This window comes from Delphinapterus leucas, chromosome 19 (assembly GCF_059928025.1).
Source record: "Delphinapterus leucas isolate spDelLeu-1000000601 "Yukka" chromosome 19, BTC_Dleu_Yukka2, whole genome shotgun sequence".
In the NCBI taxonomy this organism is placed as follows: Eukaryota; Metazoa; Chordata; class Mammalia; order Artiodactyla; family Monodontidae; genus Delphinapterus; species Delphinapterus leucas.
Genome location: NC_143147.1, coordinates 13,378,863 through 13,402,473, shown reverse-complemented (window position 1 = coordinate 13,402,473; position 23,611 = coordinate 13,378,863). Strand labels below are relative to the sequence as shown.

Sequence of the window (23,611 nt, the reverse complement as noted above, 5' to 3'; positions counted from 1 at the left end):
TATTTAAAAAGTCTGATGTACATGAATGGATGAGGAAATAACTTTATGGGTGATGGAATAGAGCTCTCTCTAAGATATATCAATTAAAATATAAGTTCAGAACACAGTGTAATATGATTTTATGTATATGAATTTTTTTTTTTTTTTTGGCTGCACCGTGCAGCATGTGGGATCTTAGTTCCCTGACCAGGGATCGAACCCGGGCCCCCTGCATTGGACGCACAGAGTCTTAATCACTGGACCGCCAGGGAAGTCCCTATAAATTTAAATATTAAAAAACATTAAAAAAAATTAAAACACTAGGATGTGTTGATGGTGATTATATCTGGGGAATAAGATTTTATATTCTTATGTGTTAAAATTTTTTGTCAAGCAGCAATATTGTCTTTGGAATATAATGTTATGTTTTAATAGTTTAATAAATTAAACTAATTTAAATGTGCCTCTCCCATCCTTAGGTTCCCTTTCCTACTCCCAACAAGTATATTGTGCCTTCTGTTTCTGCATCCAGTACTTTACCACTGTGCATTAAAGACCTTTATATAAAATGCTGTATTTGTATCACACTATTTTGTTATGACATGTTTATACCACCTTATTTCAAAATGTCACAAAGGTGGCTGTTTCATCCTATAAAGAACTAATTATACCAGGTCCACCAGAAGTTGGGGTGAAAGGGATTTAGAGACCATCTAATCCAAACCCTAGTCCCACAGCACACATTTTAATCCCAGACAGCAAAACGCATTGTCCTTGTACACCATGAAACTGGTTTTTTAGAAATATTTAACAATTTTCTTTTTTAGATTATTGTCTCTCACTGGTTTTTCTCCCCCTTCCTTGTGCATTAGCTAATTTTTACCTCTAGGTGGAAGCAGAAGCCGACTCATTGGGAAATCTTTTGGAGAAAATCTGAAATACGGTTATTTCTTTACACAAAATGTTGACCTCTGTTCTGGGGCAGAAGCCCATCACCAGAGGTGAACCTTTGGAGTATCACTCCCCGGGGAGGTGGGACAGCTTGGGTGGGTGTGGCTTGCACTTCCCCTAGGAGCTCCACGCAGCGACAGGGCCCCTGAATTCCGGGTGCCTGGAAGAGTCTGTCCACCTCCTGGCCAGAGATCCAGGCCTTGGACCAGAAGGAGCCCTCTGGCCCAAAGGGAGGGTGTGGAGAGCCCTGTCCCCTGCCACGGCCTGGACACAGCCGGGTCTGCTCCCCGCTCCACAGTCCCCCCCCACCCCAACCCGTGGGATGCACATTCACGGGCACGCCATCTCTCAGCCCCTCCTGTGTTTCTGTGACCAGGTGAGGACGGACGGGGGCAGCGGGCGACGGTGCCTCACTCACCCGCCTGTGTGGACTTCCTCCGCGCCTTCTTGATGTCCTCCTCCGTCTTATTGCTCAGCTTTATCTCCAGCTGCTGGGTCTTCATCTCCAGGTCTCTCTGCCGCTCCGTGAGGGCTTTCCGGGCCTGGGGTCCAAGGACGTGAAGCTGTTCATGGGCTCAGAGCCAGGAAGGGCCTATGGGGCACACGGGGCCTGGCTTCCCCTTTTCTAGGTAAGAGTACTTTCTTTTTCCTGCTTTTGTGGATGAGGCCACAGTGGCTCTGACAGGCTAAGCAGCTAGACCAGCATCACCCAGCCAGTCAGGGACCACGTGGAGGCTGCAAAGCATCCTCTCATCCCCATCTCTTGGCCTAGAGCAAGCCTCCCAGAGCATGTTTTCATTGGAGCATGTACACGTACTGGGGACCCAAGCGGTCCTAAAATCACAGCTTCTCCGGGGTGGCAGGGACCACAAAGGTCGACATCACTTCCCAGCAGTGCTTAGCAGCTGGTAGCACCAGGCTCCCCATTCTGGGGCAGGATGGGCCCTTTGGTGGCAGCTACTGGCAGGGGTGGGGATTCCATCAGGAGGGAATCTGCCAGGTGAGCCCCAGGCAAAGGGGGGCCCCATGTGGACCGACAGCACATCCAGGCTCCGAGACCCACAAAAGCAGGGTGTACCTTGTCTCATGTGCCGGATGGAGGCCCCCTATGCCCTCCACTGCAGGTGCAGCCACGCCCACTCCCACTCAGAATCTGAGCACCAGGGAGAAGCGGCCCACCTACTCTTTGGCTGGGGGAGGGGGATTTCATACTCCCCACCCCTCCAGATCCTATCACAGGGGGACAAGCCTCTGACTCGGCACACGGAGCCCCTGCTGGTTCCCAGCCCCCTCTCCTCCAGCAGGACCCTCCCACCCTGGCACCCTGGGCCTCACCTTCTCCACCGCGGCATAGCGGCTGGCGAGCTGCTTGCGGAGGTCTGCAATGTGGTGGTCACACTTTTTCATGTCCTTCTTGAAGTTCTCGCGGAAGTTCATGAGGGGCTTCTCCACCTCACTGTGAAGCTGTCGATGGGGGAGATACACTCAGGACCCCGGGGCAGCAGCTGCAAGTGGAGGGAGGGGGCGCTGCCCCCGACCCTGCAGGCGAGGATGGGGGGCCTTCCCACCGGAAGGTCAGAGACAAGTGGCTGCTTATCTGGTAGTGGTCGAGGAAGTCACCTCAGCTGGCCACGTCCCAGCGTTCACACCAATGGACAGGTTAGCATCTGGAGCCTTCGAGTCCCTTGTGGGCACCCCCTTCCTGCGCTAAGTCCCCAGAGCTTCCTCTAGGGCTTTGCTCAGGTGTCCGGCTCCCTTTCTTTCCAACCTGGGAGCTTTCGCGGGGCAGAACCCAAGCCACCATCTCTGTGTCCCCAAGCACTTAACACAGGGACTGCTGGGTGGGTGACATTTAATCAGGTGATCTCGGGGCAGCTCTACTTATTGAACAGCTACTACATGCCAGGTGCTGAGACCGCAGAGGATCTGCTCACGGTCTGGATGTCGAGGAGGTCTTGTTAGGAGCTCAGGGCCACCCCCCCCTTCCTGAACTGTGCCTGCTGGTCTCTGCATGGAGGCTGGCGCAACCCCACCGCACCAGAATGAACTGGCCTCGCACCCCCAGGGACAGAGAAGAGTCCTTTATGCTCTGAGAGGTGCTGGGTGAGGATGGTTTTCAAGCTTTTTCCTTCTCTTTCATTCCTTCCCTCTCTCCCACTCCACTCTCTTTGGAAGGAGAACTTTTACTTAAAACTTTTTTTGGGGGGGGGTTGTGAACATGAGATGTATCTGATAAGAAAACAGATAAATGTGGACCTGCTGTGGTCAAAGTCACAGCCTAGAGCCCCCCGACTCAGCCTCTCAGAGCCCCACCCATTGGCCCCCCTGGGAAGCAGAGCTGAACTTCCCTGGATGGACGACATCCCACCTCGGGGGTTCTGTGATCGCTCTCCTCCTCCCCTTCACCAGGCCCCTTCTTCCTACATTATCTTTTCCCCAGAGACCTCAAGGACAGACGTGTTCCTGGTCCTAAAGCACCGATTACACATCACTGTGAGCTCTAGGAGGGTGGGGACCATGCCGGCTGGGTCACTGCTGTGTCCGCAGCATCTGGCCAGAGCTGGTGCACAGTGGGTGACCCTTCTCTACTTAGATCTTCAGGGCCCAATGCCCCGGGTGACAAGACGATGCTTTGTTGGTGGACAACCTTCAAAGACTAACAGAGAGCGCGGGCTGCACAAACGCCCTTCTCTTCCTCCTGTTGGTTGTAACGTCCGCTATCATTTTGTTGAGCCCTTGGAAGCTTCCTTACACAGGAAAACATCCCCATCTGGTGGCAGTTTGTAAGATGCCACAAACTTGAGCGCTGCTGAGAACAAGAAAACACCTTCCCCACACAGATTAGGCTTTGAGGGAGGAGGGGGAGGGGCTGCATCACTGGCTGCCATGGGAACCGGCTCCTGCCGGGGGCTCTACGTGGGTTAACTCAGCCTGTTGACCCAGTAACTCCGCGGTCTCTTTCTGAGGGATTTCCATACTTCATGTACCCAGGAGTGACCTTGCAGAGGCTTATCAGTACTCAGGAGTCCTGGGCGCCGGCCCCAGATTCTGTGGTCTGGAGAAGGGCCCAGGATCCTGCCAACACACCCAAACGCTCTCCCCCAATTCCAAGTGACATTCTGGAAACATCGTGCTACTGGCTGTCAGAAGCATTCAACCCCGTGGATTGCAGACCCATGGATTCTCCCTCTGTATTTTAAGTACTTTGAAAATAAGGCTAATTTTTTTCTTTAAGAAAGTTGGCTGGGTGTTTTTTTATACTCATTCTTAACGTTTAAGCATCTCTGGCGAACCAGGAGGCAGAAGCCCTCCCTGGAAGCTTGTCCGCATGAACTTGAGCTGGCCCGGCTTGGATGCCAGAGGCTATTGAAGCCGTTTGGTTTGCCTTTCAGAATTCCTGTCTCCTCCTTTCATGTCACTCATCAGAAGAGAGTAAGAGAAAACTCAAGTTGGCAGGAATTTCAGAGACCACAGGGAGACCTCGGAGACATTGTGGGTTTGGGGCCAGACCACCACAATAAAGTGAAGACTGCAATAAATCGAGTCACATGGATTTTTTTGGTTTCCCAGTGCACATAAAAGTGATGCGCACACTATACTGTAGTCTGCTAAGTGTGTAATAGCTTTATGTCTTAAAAATGCACATACCAGGGCTTCCCTGGTGGCGCAGTGGTTAAGAATTCACCTGCCAAGGCAGGGGACACAGGTTCGAGCCCTGGTCTGGGAAGATTCCACATGCCACGGATCAACTAAGCCCGTGTGCTACAACTACTGAGCCTGCACTCTAGAGCCGACGAGCCACAAGTACTGAGCCCCCGTGCCACAACTACTGAAGCCTGTGTGCCTAGAGCCCATGCTCCGCAACAAGAGAAGCCACCACAATGAGAAGCCCGCGCACTGCAACAAAGAGTAGCCCCCCTTCGCTGCAACTAGAGAAAGCCCACACACGGCAACGAAGACCCAACACAGCCATAAATAAATAAATAAATTTGTTTTAAAAAATGCACATACCTTAATTTTTAAAATACTTATTGCTTAAAAAATGCTAACCATCACCTGACAACGCAGGGTCGCCGCACATCTTCAATTTGTTAAAACAAAACAAAACAAACTACACACACACTAAAGCAAAGTGCTGTATTAAACAAGGTATGCCTGTATCTAGTCCAGTGGGTTACTAAGAGTTGTGAAATCATTTTAGTGGGTCAGGACCTGCTTTTAGATGAGCATAGCCCAGACACGAAGAGAAGATATCAGAGTGCATTTTAGGCAGAAGGATAAGCAGTTTCACAAACAGCTGTTTTAGCCACGTACACGTGTATCTGTATGCGGATATCTGGAGGTGGATACCTGTGTGTTCCAGGTGGCCATGGAAAATGTATAACGGTGGGTCACAGTCAAGTAAGGTTCAAGTCACTGATCTGGTCTAATCTCTTCATTTCACACATGAAAAAAATGGAAGCTCAGAGATGCTAAGTGACTTGCCCAAGGTCATAAAGCTTGTTAGTGATGGCACTGACATAAAAGTCGTGTCTCCTGAGGCTCACTGTGCCCCCCAAAATCTTCTGGCTGAATGCATGGCCTCGATTGCAGGATTAGATTTTCTCCCATCAGAAGGAATTTTTCTGTTCTCCCTTCTTCACCCAGAAGCGGGTATAACTTCCTTTATATATAGCAATCTTATTTCTCTAACAGCCTGTTGCTATGAACAATGGCTCGAGCTAGGAGACTAGAAAAGCCTAAACGATTCCTGAAATGAAATTGCGTTTCTTAAAGAGCTCTCGCCCCCGACACAGAACATTCAGGGTGGAATTTTTCAACGAGCCTTTTGGAGCTGATGGTAAAATGGATTTCGCACATATGGAGCCGTATTATCCAGGGCGGACGGATACTCCTTGGAGCCTTTTCTTTTCAAGGAATTGTCGTACAACCACTGGGCTGCCACCATGATTGCCTGAGGGCACCGACACCCACCGATGGGCTGGAGGCAGCAGACATTCTTACAGAAAAATCTATGTGTGAATTTTGTGTGAACCTTCTTCAGAAGCCTCCCGTCAGCTACCTGAAGTCAGCCCTGAATTAAAACATCCCGGCATTTGGAGGGCCGGACTGCACTGCCCTGGACAGTCCTTAAGAGAGGGCAAAGTGCTCTTCAGAACAGGGTTCTGTGTTTTAAATGCCACTGGTCTGCCCGGAGAAAAGGTCTGGGGGTCAAAGCTGCAATTCACTCAGTCCTCTCCTCTGCTTCCTCAGCAGCTGAGCCAACTTGGCTGTGTGACCACTGGCTGCGATTTAACCCCTCTGTTCCTTCTCATTTGTGAAACGGAGATGCTGTCTTGAACAGTAGCTGATAAAATTGAGGGAGATGAATTATATCCTACACCTAACACGTACATCACCGTGATACTGTGATATAATAACAAATATATATTTTGCTTTTTGTCCCCAGCTCCTGGCTGGAGCTCCTAGAGCCTTTGCAATTTCCTAAACAACAACGGTCCCAGGAGCATCCTTTGGTCTAATATTTGGTCTCTGACCCACTGTTCCTGATACCAAGCTCCTACATCCCTTGGAATTTCCTGGGTGATAGGAGGGTCTTTTGTTCGAATGAGGTGCCTCTGCCTGGGCTCCTGGACGGGGGCTGGTCACCACAAAGACCAAGCCATGATTAGAAGCTTGTAACTTTCAGCCCCCTCCCCATCACTTGGTAAGGGGGAGAGGAGAAGGGCCGGAGATTGAGTTAATAATTGATTCTGCCTATGTGATGAAACCTCTATAACAATCTGTCAATCTCAGGGCCCAGAGGGCTTCTGGACTGGTGAACACACTCAGACGTGCACACACATCTCTAGCCTTTATCCTATCCTTTAATATATAATAAACTGGTAAACCTAATAAGTGTTCCCCTGAGTTTCGTGAGCTGTTCTAGCAAATAATCAAACCTGAGGAGGGGGTCACGGGAACCCCTGATTTGTAGCCAAGTTGGACAGAAGTTGTGGGTAACCTGGGGACCCACTACTTATGATAGCCATCTGAAGTAGGGTTGGTCCTGTAGCACTGAGTCCTTAACCTGCAGGATCCTATGCTGACCCTGGGGGAGTTAGTGTCAGAACTGAATTAAACTGTAGGACCCCCAGCTGGGGTCAGGGAATTGGCTGGCGTGGGGAAAACCCACCCAGTTTGGTGACCAGACGTACTGCTGTGAGCAGCAGTAGTAAAAGGAAAGATTAGAGGAAAACACTGCACGGGGGGGAGTGCTCTGTCACCCGCTGGGCACCTTACGAACGATCGAGAATCAGGCGGCCTGCTGATGGAAAGTAAATGCCACCAGGATTCCTGGGGCTCCGGCAGGCAACCCTTCAGAAGCTCACAGACCCGGCTCCCAGTCCCATCACAATGGCAGCCTCTGCATGCATCTCACAGTCAACGGAAGTTTCCACCACCGCAGAAGCTGGAGCTGCTGGGGGCTAGGAGGGAGAAGGGAGACCTAAAGGGAACACTACCGTGATCTACAGCTTAAAAACAACTCCCTGCTTTGTACGCAAGGCTCAAAAGAGACCCATTCACGGAGCTCCCTTCTCTCCCAGTACTTGAGAGGCAAGTTCCTTGCCAAGTGTTGGTGTCTGAGGCTAGTGTGCCACTGCTGGCCCAGGAATTCTCACTCACATCTGGGTGTCAACTCAGTCTTGGGGCTCCAGCATCCTTCAGGAGCAGGGAGCTGGTAACGCTCTGTTTTTCCTCCCAGCCCAGCTCTTTATAAAGCTCCTTCACACATCTCAGCCGTACGAGTCACTCATCCTGCCCTCGGCGTGCGGAGAACCCTCACGGGGTGGGGTGGAGACCTGGATACAAAGTCAGTTTCCTGGCTTCCAATAGCGCACTAAGCCCAGAAATGCAACTGTTGTGGAAGAAGCGCTAGAAAATACATAGGACCTGGGAGCACTGAGTGCGGAAGTCGCGGGAAGGGGCAGCCATCTTTGTGGGATGCCACGTTCAAGTGGCATCCTCCTCCTTTACACCCTGATGTTAAGGGAGGTAGTGTACACCCTGCTGTTAAAATGTGGGCTCAGGGGCTTCCCTGGTGGTGCAGTGGTTGAGAGTCCACCGGGACACGGGTTCGTGCCCCGGTCCGGGAAGATCCCACGTGCCGCGGAGCGGCTGGGCCCGTGAGCCATGGCCGCTGAGCCTGTGCGTCCGGAGCCTGTGCTCCGCAATGGGAGAGGCCACAACAGTGAGAGGCCCACGTACCACAAAAAAAAAAAAAAAAAAAAATGTGGGCTCAGAGGGTTTAAGCACTTTGTCCCAGTGTCCTCTTGGGCTGGTGACTGTGGGAGGGCAGAAGAAAGAGCATAGACCCAGTAGGCAAAGGTTGCCGGGAATGATGCCCCTCTCCAGGGGCTCTCGTCCTTTAGAAGGCAAGCATCCTAGTGGGCGGCCCCATTAGTCACACACACTTTAGTGTGAATTTCTCCCTTAGACTCTTGGTTTATTTTCCACCTGGAAAGCAGCTAAGAGCCTGAGAGGGAATTTGGAGACAGGAGACAGGGAGTGGGGAAGAGAGGGTTGTTTGGAAACATGGAGAAATCTTGGCAGAAAGTAGGCCTCAAAAGACTAGGGGGTCGAGAGGAGATCGTCAGAGGTCCTACTCACTCATAACTTCATAAAATATTTATTGACATCTACTATGTACCAGGCACCACTCTGAGTCCTGAAGACAGAGTGAGTAGGAGAGAAACATCACTGTCCAAGGGCACGGTGCTAGAGTCTTTTGGACCAATGGAAAGAAGGGTCAGCTACCTAGTCTGAAATTGTGTAACAACAGACACAACAAAACAAAAAAATTCTCCCTTCGAAATAGTCTAGTCTCTCCCGACACTAAGAAGAGATAGAAAATGCCAATGCGTTCCTTTGAAAGCCAAGCAACACAAAAGTGTAGTTTCATTACTCAGGGGCTCACCCGAGAAACTGAGGGGCATCTACCCTCACCTCGCAGAGGTGTGCTGGGGTTACTCGCACTGGCTCATCAGAGCCCAGGGTTAAGTTTGGAGGAATTTTGTGAGTTGGTTGTTAAAGACAGTATTAAAAATTAAATGATCTAAACTTAAAATTAACAAACTATATTAAAAACAAAGGTAATACACATCCTCATACCCTCCTAACTCCATCTGACTCTCATCCACGCTCTTGATGGATGTGTATGATTACTGATGCTATTTTGTTGGTATAGGGGGAGCACGGTCTAATGGTAGCATCTCTTCCCGACTCTTGAGATATACACCATGGAAACCGTGCAACACCACACCCTGCAGAGACAGCTGTTAAACGTTCAGCAGCACATCGGTGTGTAGGACCAACCCAGGGAGGGCTTACCTTGGCGGAGAACTTGAGGTGAACTTCAGCCTCGTCGGCAAGGCTCTTCTTCACCTGCGCCCACGCTTCTCCCAGGGAGCTGCAACACCAAGGAGTCGATGAGGCTCGGGGAGGCCACACCGACCTCAGGTCAGAGGCCACGGCCCTCCCTGAGACAGGATGGTGGGTCTTGACCCCGAGTCCCGGGGGAGCGTATGACACAAGAGACCGTGGACTTGGATGAGGCAGAGGCCAGGCACAAAACAAACCTGAGTGCCACGCCTCGACCTGTGTGAGCAGAGGGGCCTTCCCGAACCAAGCTGAGAGAATAGACGGCAACAGACGGCCGAGTGCCTGGGGAAATACCCAGAGGCCCAGAGGACTGGGGAGATGTGAGAGGGAGCTGGGGTACAGTGCCGTGAGGACCCTAATACCTGGCCCATTACTGTCTCCGGCCTTCCTGTCGCTCCTCCCTGGTTTACTGTTGAGGGTTGGAAACGCCCGCTGGCAAGCCAAGGAAGGAGAACGGATGCCTTTTCAGGGAGAAGCCCTTCTCAAACAGAAGGCACCACGCAGCCCTGCTTGCGGGCGAACCTCCAGAGGCCTGACTTCCAAGGAGGGCAAAAATGGACCACGTGGGTCTAGGAGCCTCTTAGGGATGCCCACACAGCAGAGGAGGCTCGCCATCACCATCCTCAGGAGCATGGCCCCCCGCTAGTACCTATTCTGGATTGTGAACCGCGGTGCTGCCCACAGCCAACCAGAGAAGCGCAACGTCCTCTAAGCTAAATAACTTTTCCACTGGTAGGAGATGTTCCAAACAGAAGCAGTCTCCTAAGTCCCCCAGACTCTGGAACGCAGGCCCCCGTGCTCCCGTCTCCCTGATTTGGAATTCTTGAACCGTGGTGACCTTCAAAATGACACTCCTGCACGTCTGCTCGAGACCTCTCCACCCAGCTGGTAAACCCGGGCTGAATGGTCAGTTGACTTAATTTCATCAAAAAGCCACTTCCCCCAGAGAATTCATTAAACTTGAGGGGCAAAAAGCTGATTCAAAGACAGCAGGCTGCGAGGCTTCTGGGTTTTGAGCCGAGCAGCCAGCAGCTGAGAATTACCCAACAGAACAGAACAGAACCGATCTCTGTGGTCAGAGTCCGGGCCTGTCTGGTCATGGTGCTGGCTCAGGCCAAGGCGGCTGTTTATGGGAAATGACTGATTGATTTTATCTTGGAGTCCGGCAGCAAAGAAAGGTCCCCTCAGGTGATCCCAGCTGGGCGGCCCACCGGAGAAGAGATGGAGTGAGAATCGGAGCGATCCAAGCTGCTGGCATTTGTCTCGGCCTGAAGGGCCTGAGCTCCCGGGGAGCTGGGCTGGGCCCACACTGGGTGGCCTGGCTCCTTACCTGACTGGGCGGACGGGTAGGGGGTCCAGGGTGGGGGGAGGAGGGAGTGGAAGCGGTCACGATAGTCATACAGATACGGGATCGGAACAGCAGGTCCGGAAAGAGACTCGCCCAGATGCAGGCGATGCGCTTGCAGCAAAGGTGCCAAGTATCTCCATGGAGAACAGACAAGCCTTTCAAGAAATGGCCCAGAGACAACTGTACATCCACAGGGAAGAAAGGAATCCCGCCCCTGACCTATGCCACACACAAAGATGATCTCAAGATGGATCACACAGCTACAGGGAAAGCCAACAAGCTTACGGAAGCAGTCCCAGGAGGAGGGGGAGTTTGACGAAAGGGGGCTGGAGGGGGCTTCTCCCTGCAGCTGAGCTAATCGCCGGCCAGCAGGAGGTACACACGAGAGCCCAGAAGCCCTGGTGGTGCCGAGAGATTGTAAGTCTGCTGTCAGCAGAGCACGTGGTCAGTAACTGGCCCAGGGACAGGGACAGCGGCCTGAGACTGTCATCTGAGGGTCATCGGGAGGAAAGGGCGAAAGCACAGTTTCACGCTCAGGACAATGTCCTCGGCCCCGCCTCCAGGCTGGGCCCTCATTAGTAGGAGGACGTCACTCCAAACACTCAGCTGGGCCTGTCTGAGCTGGTCCAGCCCCAAGCAGGCCTCTCCCCTCCCAATATTCCAGCCGCCTTGGAGCCACGTCACAAGTTAGAAAAAAAGGCCATTTAGAAATTCTCTCACTGAAGAGAGATTTTTTTCATCTGATAAGAGGTTAATGAAAAAACAAAACAAAACCCAAAACCCGAGGTATCATTTCTCACGCGGTTCCAGCTGACCGTCTGAGCCTGCCAAATCAAAACACATGTTACTGTCACAACTACCACAGGAGAGCAAAACTGGAGGCAGGACAAATCACCTGATTCTGTTTATTTACCAACGTGCACACACCCTGTGGAATCTAATTTGGACACAGCACAACTCAAGTCTCCCCGTCCGCGCCTTCCTAGGCTGCCCCACATTTCAAGGCTCCGGCGTCGCGCTTTGAAAGTTTCAGGTGGACGGGCTGGCGTGCAAAGCTGTGTGTGAATGCAAAACAGTGTAGCTGCAGGTTGCGAGTAGGGGCGGGTCCATGCGCCTCCGGAAGGAGCGTGTGTCTGGGGGTGGTGCGTGCTCGCAGGGGAGATGGGGGGTATGTGTTCCTGGCTGTGTTGCACGTGAGCAGCGCCGATGCTGGAACGTGAGCGTGTGGCGGGTTGCCCCGTGTTTGGGGGTGCACGTGTGTACGGCATGAAGGCGAGGGCCGACTCCTGGCTCGTGCAGCTGGGAGCATATGCTGTGTGTGTTGGCCGGACGGAGTGTCCCTGGCAGCAGCTCAGGCCGAGGAGGTGGAAGCCTCTTCCAGAGCAGCTCTGCATTGCAGGGCATGGGGGTACTTAGGAAAGCCCCCTGCCCAGGCTGGAGGGGAGACTCCTCGACAAGCCCCCTTCCTGCCCTGGTCTCAGGCCCGGTGCAGGGAGTAGGAGGAAGCCGGAGGCAACTTCATTTATGTCCCTGGAAGAGACACTGGCCGCGCAGGACCACCCAGTGGCCTGCTGGGTCAATGAAAACCATTCAGAGGCAGCCTCTTGGCTAGACAGCGAGCCCACACAGAGGCCCTAATCAAAGCCACATTTGGTTGGCAAAGTCCCATCGCCTGAAGGATTCAAGCCATGCAGGCAGATTTGGCCTTGTTCAACATCACAGCTCTCTGACGACCACAGCCATCCCATGACAGAATGTCTTCCATCCCCGGGGGCTCACTTCCTCTTGTAGGAGGGATTCGAACAGAGGCTGCACTGGAGGGAGGTCGGACTAGAGACAGGACCTCGGGGGACCTTTCAACTCTAACCTCCTGAGACTCTGTATTTGTTTTAGTATTGAGGTGAAATTCACATAACACAAAATTAACCACTTTAAAGAGGATAAACATTTACTACATTTGCCATCTTGTGCAATCATCACCTCTAGTTTCAAAACATTTTTATCACCCTGTGATGGACTGAATGTGTTCCCCAAATTCAGACGTTGCAGCTCTAACCCACAGTGTGGCTGTTATCTGGAAATGGGGCCTCTAAGGAAGTAATTAGGGTTAAATGAGGTCATACGGGTGGGGAAGAAGTGACACCGGAGAGCTCTTTGTCTCTCCTCACCGAGGAAGAGCCACCTGCAACGCAGAGGGAGCTCTCACCGGACACCAACCCTGCCAGCACCTTGACCTTGGACTCCCCAACCTCCAGAACCGTGATTAATTACATTTCTGTTGCTTAAGCTACCCGGTATATGGTATTCTGTTACAGCAGCCCAAGTCGATGAACACATACCCCAGAAGGAAACCTCGTATCCATTAAACAGTTACCAGTCCCCTTTTCTCCCAGCCCCTGGCAATCACCCATCTTTATTCTGTCTCTATGGATTTGTCTATTCTGAACATTTCATATAAATGGATCATACAGTATGCAACCTTTGTGTCTTGCTTCTTTCACTTAACATGTTTTCGAGGTTCATCCACATAGTAAGGTGGATCAGTACTTCACTCCTTTTTATGGCTGAATAATATTCCATCATATACCCGTATATCCAACGTGGACAGACCACGATGTGTTTATGCATCCATCCTTCGATGGACATTTGGGTTGTTTCCGCCTTTTGGCTACAGTGAACTGTACTGCTATGAACATGCGTGTACATGTATTCGAATATCTGCTTTTAATTCTTTTGGATATAAACCGAGGAGTGGAATTGCTGGATCATACGGTAACCCTATGCTTAGTTTCCTGAGGCACTGCCAAACTGTTTTCCACAGTGGCTGTGTCATTTTGCATTCCCACCAACAGGTTGAAACTCTTCGTTAACAGATGGAGTGGAGAAGGCTACAGTCTTTCCCCAACTAGGGATCTTTCTGTGGCTGGGAGGGTGGGGCTGAGCCTCTCCCAGCCCGGGTCCCACCCAAGGAGGTCTGGACTGTCACAGCAGGAGGGGGAGGGGAGCCTGGGCCTCAGGCCCACAGAAGAGAATTCTAAACAAGGGGACTGGGTGTGGAATCCCGTCACACCTAGTTTCCTACCAGCCTGCTCTCAGGGAGAGGGGAGCAGGGGTTGGCATCTGGAGGCTGGTTCCCAGCTACCAGGTGACAGGGCAGAGGGGGTCCTGACATACTCCAGCATCTGGCAGGAGGCCCTTGGCCGCTAGACAGTAGATAATATGGAAGTGCCAACCTTGAGGGTGAATGCCCACACCTGGAGTCATGGCTGGCCAGCTGGAGCCATGAATGCCCACTTTGAACCATGAATGTTCCCCTTGAATCATGAATGTCCACCTTGAACCACAGGCACTCACCTTCAGCCAGGTCTATGGAGACCTCCCCATCCCTATGGGACCATGGCAATGATCAGTGATCAGTGAAAAGGGACCCCCACCAAGTGTCCCCTCTCCTTCCCCACCCCCATTACTGTCCTCCCTACTCACCCCTCCTCCTGAGCAGCCAAGGAGTTCTGAGACAACTTAGCTAAGTTCTTTGCATATTCTTCTTCAATCTTTATCCTGCAAAGGGAGAAAATCCAACATGTCAGCTCCCCACCACTAGACTGTGGGTCTGACCTGCAGCCCTGCTACTTATTAATAACCATGTAAACGAACCTGCCAGACCATAAGCTCTGCGAGTACGTGGGCTCTTGTCTGTCCACCTGACACATAGTAGGTGCTTAATCAACACATGTTGAATGAATAAATGAACGGAATTGTCTGAACCTCATCTGCAAAGTGAGGCATATGCACCAGTGTCCTAGGCTGTGTGGATAAGAGCGGTCATTTGCCCAGTTCCTAGCACAGGGCTGGACACACAGCAAACACTTAAACGAAGAAATGTAACTCATGATGGACCACGGCTGCCCCCTGTCCCAGCCCCAGAGCTCTGGGCTGAGAGCCTGCAAGGTGGCGTCAGCCCCTCCGAAGCAGGAACAGAACCCCTCTCTACGTTCTCCCAGACCCCAGGGCCCCCAACTTCCAAGCCTGCAGGGTGCAAGCATTTCCATGGAAACCAGCAGTGCCCAGCTCTGCGGTGGATTCCACTTCCCCAGAGAGGGAAGTTGCCTTGGATTTCGCTTCCGGCAGGCAGGCCCTTGACACACTTTCAAGGCAGCTCTCCGGGGAGTGTTCAGTATTATCTGGCACAACCATGTAAAATGTGTTGTCATGGTATTAGTCACTGCCTAAGTGGTCCCCCGAGGAGCTGTGCTTGTGACGACCAGAGCTGGCCAGAGGGCTGGGGCCTCAGAGAGGCCCCTGGTCCATCACTGGGCAAATGAATAAAACCCCAGAGCTGCGCCCAGGGCTGCAGCATTTGCTTCCAGGCTGATCAGGAGCTGAAGGGTGGCCTGACAGAGTCCCAGGGCAGTGTTCTGAGTCATGATCACTTCCTGCTTCGGTGCTGAGAGGCTCAGTCTCGCTCCTCCTCTCACTACCAGCTCCGCCGTCTCCACATAGTCTCAAGCCTGCCTCCATCACTTCCTCTCCATCCACTCAGCCTTTAGGACATGGACGGCCAGCCTCCAGCCAGGAGTTCTCTGGAGAAAGCAGATCTCACCATGTCACGCTCTCAGCTTCACACCTCCAAAGGCTCATCAATGCCCACCGCACGCACCGGGCACGAGGCCTGTCCCCTCCAGAGCCGGCATCACGCCCCTAAGCTGTGGCCACGTGGTTTACCGGATGTCTGCCATGCCCCACCCCCACCGCACTCCCTAGCCCCGGCCCAGCTCTCACCTCTGCACCTCAGCTCCCACCCCTCCCGGCTCTGAAAGGTCCCCCTCTACAAGACCCCAGGTGGACTGAGAAAAGTCACAGAAGTCCACCTGTCCCAGGGAAGACCAGTGTCCTCATGTGGAAGGTTCCAGTTATTTGTTAACATGACCTCTTTACTAAAGTGTAAACCCTAAGTTAGGGTTTTCTAGCCGTTTTCCTCTTGGCCTGTTTCCTACTGTTGTTTTCTCACACCTGAGCTACAGAATCTCTCAATCTCCTACCAGTTTAATGGGCCATAAAATAAAGATTTGATTATACCAACAGAAAGTAGGCCTCCTAAGGAAAACAGATACCTTAAAATGCCAGAGAATTGTTACTGGATTATTGTTGCTATAATTAAAAGAGAAACATTTTAAAAATATATTGCCATTTACTATCAATATTTCCAGTGTGCCTTGGAAACTTCAGACGGCACACATGTGGAACGGGGGGGGGTATGTGCACCTGTGTGAGTGTGCAGGTGTGTGGGTATGTGCTTTACAGGGTCTCACAACTTGGAGAGACTGAGGAGGGGGGAGATGAAGAAGGAACTTCTCTCTGTAGCTCTCCCCACTTCCATTAGGCTGAATTTATTGTTTCATCTATGGGCAGGCAAACCACTATTATAATCCCTGCACTTACCGTAATGACCTTATCTGACTCTCCCAGTAGGCTGAGCTCCCTGAAAGCAGGAATGGGAGGGTGGGGGTTTCTGGATGCCCAGGCCTGGCACATGGCTTTGGCTCAAAGATGGATTGAAAAGGTAACAGTCTCCTTTTGTGTTACGTTAAGGAACGGCTCTTCAAATGAGGGCGGCGCATGCATAGATAAGCAAAGGGCCCAAGCAGTCTGCGTGGGGAGACATTAGGGAGCAGTGGGGACTGTGGCAAACTGGAAACACACACTCCCTGTACAGGGGTGGCTGCTCTTCAGCTCCAGCCAATTGTTGCATGGGGGATGCAAAGCCATGGAGCCAGACTTTCTTCTTTCCCCAGAGATGTCAGATATGCAGACTTTAATGTAACATCCACCAATTTTTTTTGCTGTTGTTGGTTCATATCTTTAAAAACATCACACAGGCCAAAGCAACACATCTGCTGGCCAGACGTGTCCCAAGGGCCATAAGCCTGTGACTCCCGTTTTGCGCTCCCCTTAGCGCTAACCAAGCCCAGTGCTGGCGCGCAGTGCTCACCCTGGCTGCTCACTCCCTCGGGCTCAGGGACCGAGGTGGGTGCTGTCACCAGTCCCCGGAGCTGGGAGGGCCCAGGCCTCACCTTTCCCGGATGAACTCTGACATTTCTTTCTGCATCTGTTTGCCCTTCAGCTGTTTCTGAAGCAGCAGTTCAAACCCAGCCATGGTTCCGTTGCCTTGGGGGTCCTTCTTATCAGCCTAGGAAGGAAAGAGAAGCAGCAGCGTTTAGGTGACATCAGCGTCTGGAGCCAGAAGGAATGGAGCGCAGGGAAGACAGACCCCAGAAGGGACCCCGATGTGCCTGGTAACCCTGTCCTCAGCCCCAGAGGCAGGACAAGGGCAGGAGTATTGGCTGCTCCAGCTCGCGCCTCTCCTGGCGCTCCTGTCCCCAACGTGCTCTCTGATGCTTAAGCCCTGATCGCTGCCGCCACCCCATGTGCGTGCCCCTCAACCCCACAACCTGGGAAAGAAGAGGAGGAAGGGTATGTGGCCAAGAGCACAGGCACCAGGCAGCTGCTGGGGCTGGCTAGACCCTCTGCGGAGTCTTGGCATCTTGAGTAAGCTGGGAGACAGTGTATAACCTCAGGCGCAGGTACCCCCAGCCCTGAGCCATGCCATCCTCTCTTGCACTGGCTGGGCAGTGGCATCCTCCAACGCACATGCATAAAAGATCGTAGTGACTTCTGGGGAGAAGCTGGATTGAAGGGCAGCCGCAGTGGGAAAGGGCCCGCTTCCAGGCTTGACATCCCAGCCGGGGAATCCCAAGCAAGTTCCTTCACTTTAAATCTGAGCTGCTCATTCCATGAAACTGGGGAAATAATGGCAACCACCTGACGCGGTCATCTCAGGACAAATGACACATGGAAACAGCTTAGCCTAGTGTTCAGCAAATACCAAGTCTTCGGTGGACGGTATTTAAATTAGTTACTTTAAAGAAACGTCAGGACTTGGGGAAGATGGCCAAGTCATTGAAATGGGAATTTAGTACCCAATTCATTTTGCAAGCAAAGATTAACATTTCAAAATTAAATGCTTTTTGTTTTGTTTCGCCTGACCCTCCTCTAAGACGCCTGAATCTCTCTCTCCTGCTCTCCGCCGGCCCTCCCTGCCTCCCTGGTACCCCGAGCATGGACTTCCCTGCCAGACAGGCATCCAGCAACTGTTCCCACAGCTATGGCTGCAGATCAACCCTCAGAGCCTTCCTGGACCCTGGCGGGCGCCACTCCTAGAGCTGTCCCCCCTCCAAGGCAGCCTTTCCCACCAGGGATCCAGAGTCAAATGCTTTGATACTTAAAGGGAGGAGTTGGAAACAGATCAAAATAGGGCTTCCCTGGTGGCGCAGTGGTTAAGAATCCGCCTGCCAATGCAGGGGACACGGGTTCGAGCCCTGGTCCGGGAAGATCCCACATGCCGCGGAGCAACTAAGCCCGTGTGCCGCAACTACTGAGCCTGCGCTCTAGAGCCCGTGAGCCACAACTACTGAGCCCGCGTGCTACAACTACTGAAGCCTGTGTACCTAGAGCCCCCCGTGCTCCGCAACAAGGGAAGCCACCGCAATGAGAAGCCCGTGCACCGCAACGAAGACCCAATGCAGCCAAAAATAAATAAATTAATTAAAAAAACAACAAAAGAACAACAACAAAAAAATAGGTCTTTTGCCACCACAGAGAGGAGCATCACTGAGAACCCTGTCCCAGGATCTGGAAAGACCTGGGCACTCTCTCAGCTCAGCCACTGGGCACAGCGGTCAGGTCCTTCCAATTCTAGGCTGTGTCTCCCACCACTCACCCTAAAATAAGAATGGATTGCACCTCTAACATCCTGTTAGAACAGCTGTTTTACGAGAGGGGAAAAGAAAAGGGCTGGTGACGCCTGGAGAACGCCACTTACCTCCCCATTCCCTCCCAGTGCAGGATCCCTTCCTCAGCTGCCCTGACCCAGGGCCCTCTGAGCCACACTGTAATACCTCTCTTGACGGGGAGATCACCACCACACGGGGCACAGCATGTCACAAGGGGGCTTCTCTGGCCATTGAAAAGTTACTCCAAGTACATGTAAGACGTGTGCCCTCCATTGTATGAATGCTACATCTTGATGAAAAAGCCAAGGAAAAATTATTTGAAATACTGAGCCCCAATCTGCCTCCCCGAGAGGATGTATATGCTGAGCGATTTGTCCACACTGGGAAAACCAGCCCGAGGAAGTGGGCTTTAATAACCGTGTTAGCAGAAAAATTTCTGTGAGGGGAAAAGGCCTCGATGGTCCGAGAGATAAAACCCTGGGGTAAGCATCAGAGTCCCAGGAGGGCTTGAATCAAGATGGGACCTGGATGATGCTGACCAGCAGCAGGATGACCCACTCCCCCTGGCTCCCTACCATCCCCCACCATCCGCCACCCGCTGACCTCCGGCTCCCAGGGTGCCCATTCCCGGTGCTTGAGCTGGTCTTCCCCGCATGCTCTGTTTCCTGCTCCCCTCTTTATGGATGACGTCTCTCCTGCACCTACCCCCCTTAAGGATGGTGTCTCCAACCTAGCTCTTCCCCTCCATCCCCACAGCTGTCACCATCTTTCCTGGCCTCCCACAGGTTCACGGGCACTTCTGCCTGTTTACAGCCCTCCTTGCATGACACAGGCAAATCAGATCACATCCGATTCCTGCTTAAACCCTCCACCACCTTCCCGCTGCAAACAAAATAAAACGCAGCATACTTATGGAGGCTGCGAGGTCTCGTACACTCGGATTCCCTGCTCACCCTCACCCCTGGGCTCACCCCCGTCCCCGAGGTGTGCCTGCCGCCAAAGCCAGAGCCCTTTCTACAATATTTGCTGCCTCTGCACATATCTCAGAAGATCTGGAAGAAACACAGCAAAAGGAATCTTTGGCTACCTTCTGAAGGGCGAGAGATTTGGTAGAAAGACAAAAGCATTTGGTTAGCAAATCTAAAAAAGGGTAGATAATCCATTCTGACTGGTGGTTAAAAAAAAAAGTTTGGATTTTTAAAATTTCTCGTTCCTTGGGGCCTCTGCCAAAGTTTACTTTTTTTAGGTGTACAATTCACTGGTTTTTAATATATACACAGGTTGTACAACGATCACCACTGTCTGATTCCAGAACGGGGTGATTTCATTTTAAAAGCCATTGTGAACTTTACAATGAAAATGTCCAGGAGTACTCCCAGAGTTTCTGAGTAGGACTCTCTGTATCTGCCAAAGGATATTTCTTTAATTTTGGAGAACTACACACAAAATTTACCATCTTAACCATTTTTAAGTGCACAGTGCAGGGGCATTAAGGACATTTGCACTGTTGTGCAAACATCACCACCATCCCCCTCCAGAACTTTCTCATCTTGCAAAACTGAAACTCCGTACCCATGGAACAATACGCAAAAGCTCTGGAACCACAGAATTATTCAAACTGGAGTCCCCTACAGATTGTGCCTAACCTCCTTGTGACTTTGATGGAAACAGGGAGGCTGTCCAGGAGGAGAAACACTGTCCAGGGTCACCTACAAGAGTGACAGAGCAGGGGCTTCCCTGGTGGCGCAGTGGTTGAGAGTCCGCCTGCCGATGCAGGGGACACGGGTTCGTGCCCCGGTCCGGGAAGATCCCACATGCCGCGGAGCGGCTAGGCCCGTGAGCCATGGCCGCTGAGCCTGCGCGTCCGGAGCCTGTGCTCCACAACGGGAGAGGCCACATCAGTGAGAGGCCCGCGTACCGCAAAAAAACCCCCAAATAAATAAATAAAAAATAAAAAGAGTGACAGAGCAGGTCTGAAGCCCAGGTTGGAGCTGATTCTGGTCTCCTGCTACCACTGAGCGGCAAGGGGATCCTCCAGCTTACCTGCATTCTGCCTGGAGTTTCCATATTGCCCTGCGGACTTTCTGAGATTTATGGAATGATCCAGACTCCAAGTGGGACTTAAGTTTCCAGCCTCCAGTGCTCAATCGACTGCCAGCCCGTTAGGTTTCACCTGGAGAGGTCGCTCTGCTTTGAGCTCAAGCCACCGGCCCCTCCCGGGGGTCCACTCCTGGTCCCTGGGGCCGCAGTGCAGGGGACGCCGAGGCACCACTTACCCAGAAATAGTCACAGTAGCTCCATTCGGTTGGTTTGAGTAGCTGCTGCTCCGGCATCGTGTCTGGGTGAGGAAATGTCACGCAGTTTATCTGGAGGACACAGAACAGGAAAGAACGCGGCTTGGATGGCGGGTTGGGAGAAGCTGGAGAGGCTTGGGTCCTAGGACACGGCACTGAAGAGGTCCCCCTACAGGGCTAGCTTGATAGAGAACATGCACTGGGGTCCTGGGATGCTCTGGCAGTCGGCCTTTCAAATGAGGGGCAACCGGCACTCACCCCCACCCCAGAGGGGCTGAAATCAGTCCAAACTGTCTAGAGACCAGTGCGACAGAAGCTAGCAACACTGCAAATGTCCACAGCCTTCCACCCAGAGGCTGCACTTGTAAGATTCTATCCTATAGATACCTACACACGGGTGCAGTGACATACGCACACGGTTTTCACCACGGCTCGGTTTGCAGTAGCAAAAGGCTGGAACGCAACTCCACTGTCTATCAGCAGGGGAATGGTTAAAAAGTATGAGACAGACATGTATGGGCATCACATCCATGGTGAAAGACATGGCAAGAACGGTCTTCTGTACTGATAAGGAAGGTGTGGCAGGATACAGTGTTAAGTGGGTGGGCGGCGGCAGAAAAGGTAGACTAGTATTTACTGTTTGCTATCTTAGTGTAAAAATTTTTTTTAAATTTAAAAAAAAAAAAAAAGGAGGGGACTCCCCTGATGGTGCAGTGGTTAGGAATCCACCTGCCAGTGCAGGGGACACGAGTCTGAGCCCTGGTCCGGGAAGATCCCACATGCCTCGGAGCAACGAAGCCCCTGCGCCACAACTACTGAGCCTGCGCTCTAGAGTCCGCAAGCCACAACCACTGAAGCCCGCGCGCCTAGAGCCCGTGCTCCGCAACAAGAGAAGCCACCGTAATGAGAAACCTGTGCACCGCAATGAAGAGTAGCCCCCGCTCGACACAACTAGAGAAAGCCCGCGGCTCAGCAACGAAGACCCAATGCAGCCAAAAAAAAAAAAAAATCTTTAAAAAAATAAATAAAATTTAAGAAAAGAGGAGGAAGGAATAGACACCCATTTGGTATGTTTCTGGAAACTGATAACATCATTTGCTTCCGGGGAAAGGAATGAAGTGGCTGAGCATCCTGGGTGAGAAGTTACCTTGTGAATTTTACCTCATGATGTGTATTCTATAAACAAAGAGAGTTGAAGTGATAATCCAGGGTGCGTGCCTGGGGCGGGCTGGCCCTGGCCCAGGAGAGAGCAGCGCAGAGATTCCTGGGCTCTGCCTCAGGCTTTTCTGCCTGAGCACGATCGCGGTGCCCCTGGCTTTCCCTGCTCGGCAGAAGTGGCCTCGCCGCTGACCCCGCTGATGTCGCTTCAAGCCCCAGATCCGCTCCTAGAGAGTCCGCTAATTTGTTCTGGGAGCCGCAAGGCCTCGGGAAGGCAAGGCCTGAGCCCTGGCAGTCTTTAACCCTCATCACAGCCCCAGCATCTGCCGAAGTGGGAGCCATCAGACGTTCACGGCGAGAACAGTGCAGAAAACCCCCGAGGTTCTGAATCCAAGCCACAGACTCCAGGGCCAGGCAGCCATGCAGAGAAGTGAGGGACCCGCACATCATGGAAACTGAAGCTTGGGCTGGTGGGGGGACCAGCCTCCACTTCGGGAAGCGGGGTGGTGTCTGCGAACGTCTGACTAGGGGGCAGATTCCTCTCAGCTCCCGCCTGCTGCCAAGCCAGAATGAGGAGTCCGGGGTTGTCAGCTTATGCGATGACACCTTGTAAGCCAAAGCAGCCCTCTGCTAGCTGAGTCAGGCCCGTGGGCCCCCAGCCATGGCCTCTGGTTCAGGTGCTTGGGGGTGGCTAGAAGTAAATCCAGGCCCCGCCGGCTCCCGGGGGCACAAGCCTCGCTTGCACTCCTGGGGGGAGAACACAGGAGAAATCCCAGCCAAGGGAAGGGCCCCCTCCTCCCAGATACTGGCATCTGGCCGACGTAAGGGCGGGGATTCCCGCTCTGGAGGGAAGCATGACGACACAGGAGGAGGGATCAGGGCCAGGAATGACCCCGAGAGCCCTGGAGACAGGGAGCATGGAATTCCACCAAGGTCAAGGTAGAGGCCCACGGAACCCCTGGGATGAGATGTTTTCTCCCAATGCCCCAGTCCCCAGCCACCCGAGGTATCACTGGCCTGCAGGAGTCTGCTTGGGGGTGGCCAGCCTCTCAATGCCTAGCTCAGGCAATGGTCTCCCCAAACCCTCTTTTTGGGCTGACACCCCCAAGTTTGTCCAGAGATGAGCCTCCTTCTGGAAACGAGGGCTGGATTCCACAGTTTCTCATACTCCTTATTTCACGTTCCAGCTATTCTTGCCTCGACAAACAATGATGACCACAGCCTATCTTTATTTGGTTTAATAATGTAATCCATGAAAACTTCAAGCAAATTTAATGATAAATTAACTATGACATTACACTGGGCATTAAACATCGTGGAGGCAGGTACTCAGAAGTGGATACAAAGGTCTTCTAGAGTGCCTTGTCTGGGGTCTAGGAGACAAGGGAGGGGCGTACCACAAGTGGCCCTATAACAAGCACTGAAGGTGAAAGCTAGCGGGGCTGCGGGGAGAGAGGTTGGGGCAGGACAAGGCTTCATCCCTCTCGGGGCTCCTGCCACTCTCTGAGGACACCAGCCCTTGGATGGACTGGCCAGTGGCCCCAGAGTGCCCGTGTCCATCCCTGTCAACTCTGGTTTGGGGATTTCGCAGCCCCAGCCATCCCATAGGAATTTCCCTGAATCCTGGCAGAGCCCTGCACCCCCCTGGTGGGCGTCTCGAGAACTACACC

The 23,611-nt window shown here is 52.5% G+C and overlaps 1 protein-coding gene across 16 annotated transcripts in view; it reads right to left on the bottom strand.

Moving 5' to 3' along the window:
- The window catches only part of GAS7 (growth arrest specific 7), a 195,769-nt gene that overhangs the window by 4,618 nt on the left and 167,540 nt on the right, over positions 1 to 23,611 (bottom strand). For 13 of the 16 annotated variants that reach the window (XM_022596192.3, XM_089900345.1, XM_089900347.1 and 10 more), the window contains 6 exons: positions 20,766 to 20,855; positions 16,771 to 16,886; positions 14,183 to 14,257; positions 9,301 to 9,379; positions 2,266 to 2,394; positions 1,349 to 1,472 (listed from right to left, as the gene is read on the bottom strand). In XM_022596192.3, coding sequence (XP_022451900.1) covers positions 1,349 to 1,472; positions 2,266 to 2,394; positions 9,301 to 9,379; positions 14,183 to 14,257; positions 16,771 to 16,886; positions 20,766 to 20,855 — 613 coding nt within the window. The other 3 variants (XM_089900343.1, XM_089900341.1, XM_089900350.1) reach the window with 3 other exon arrangements.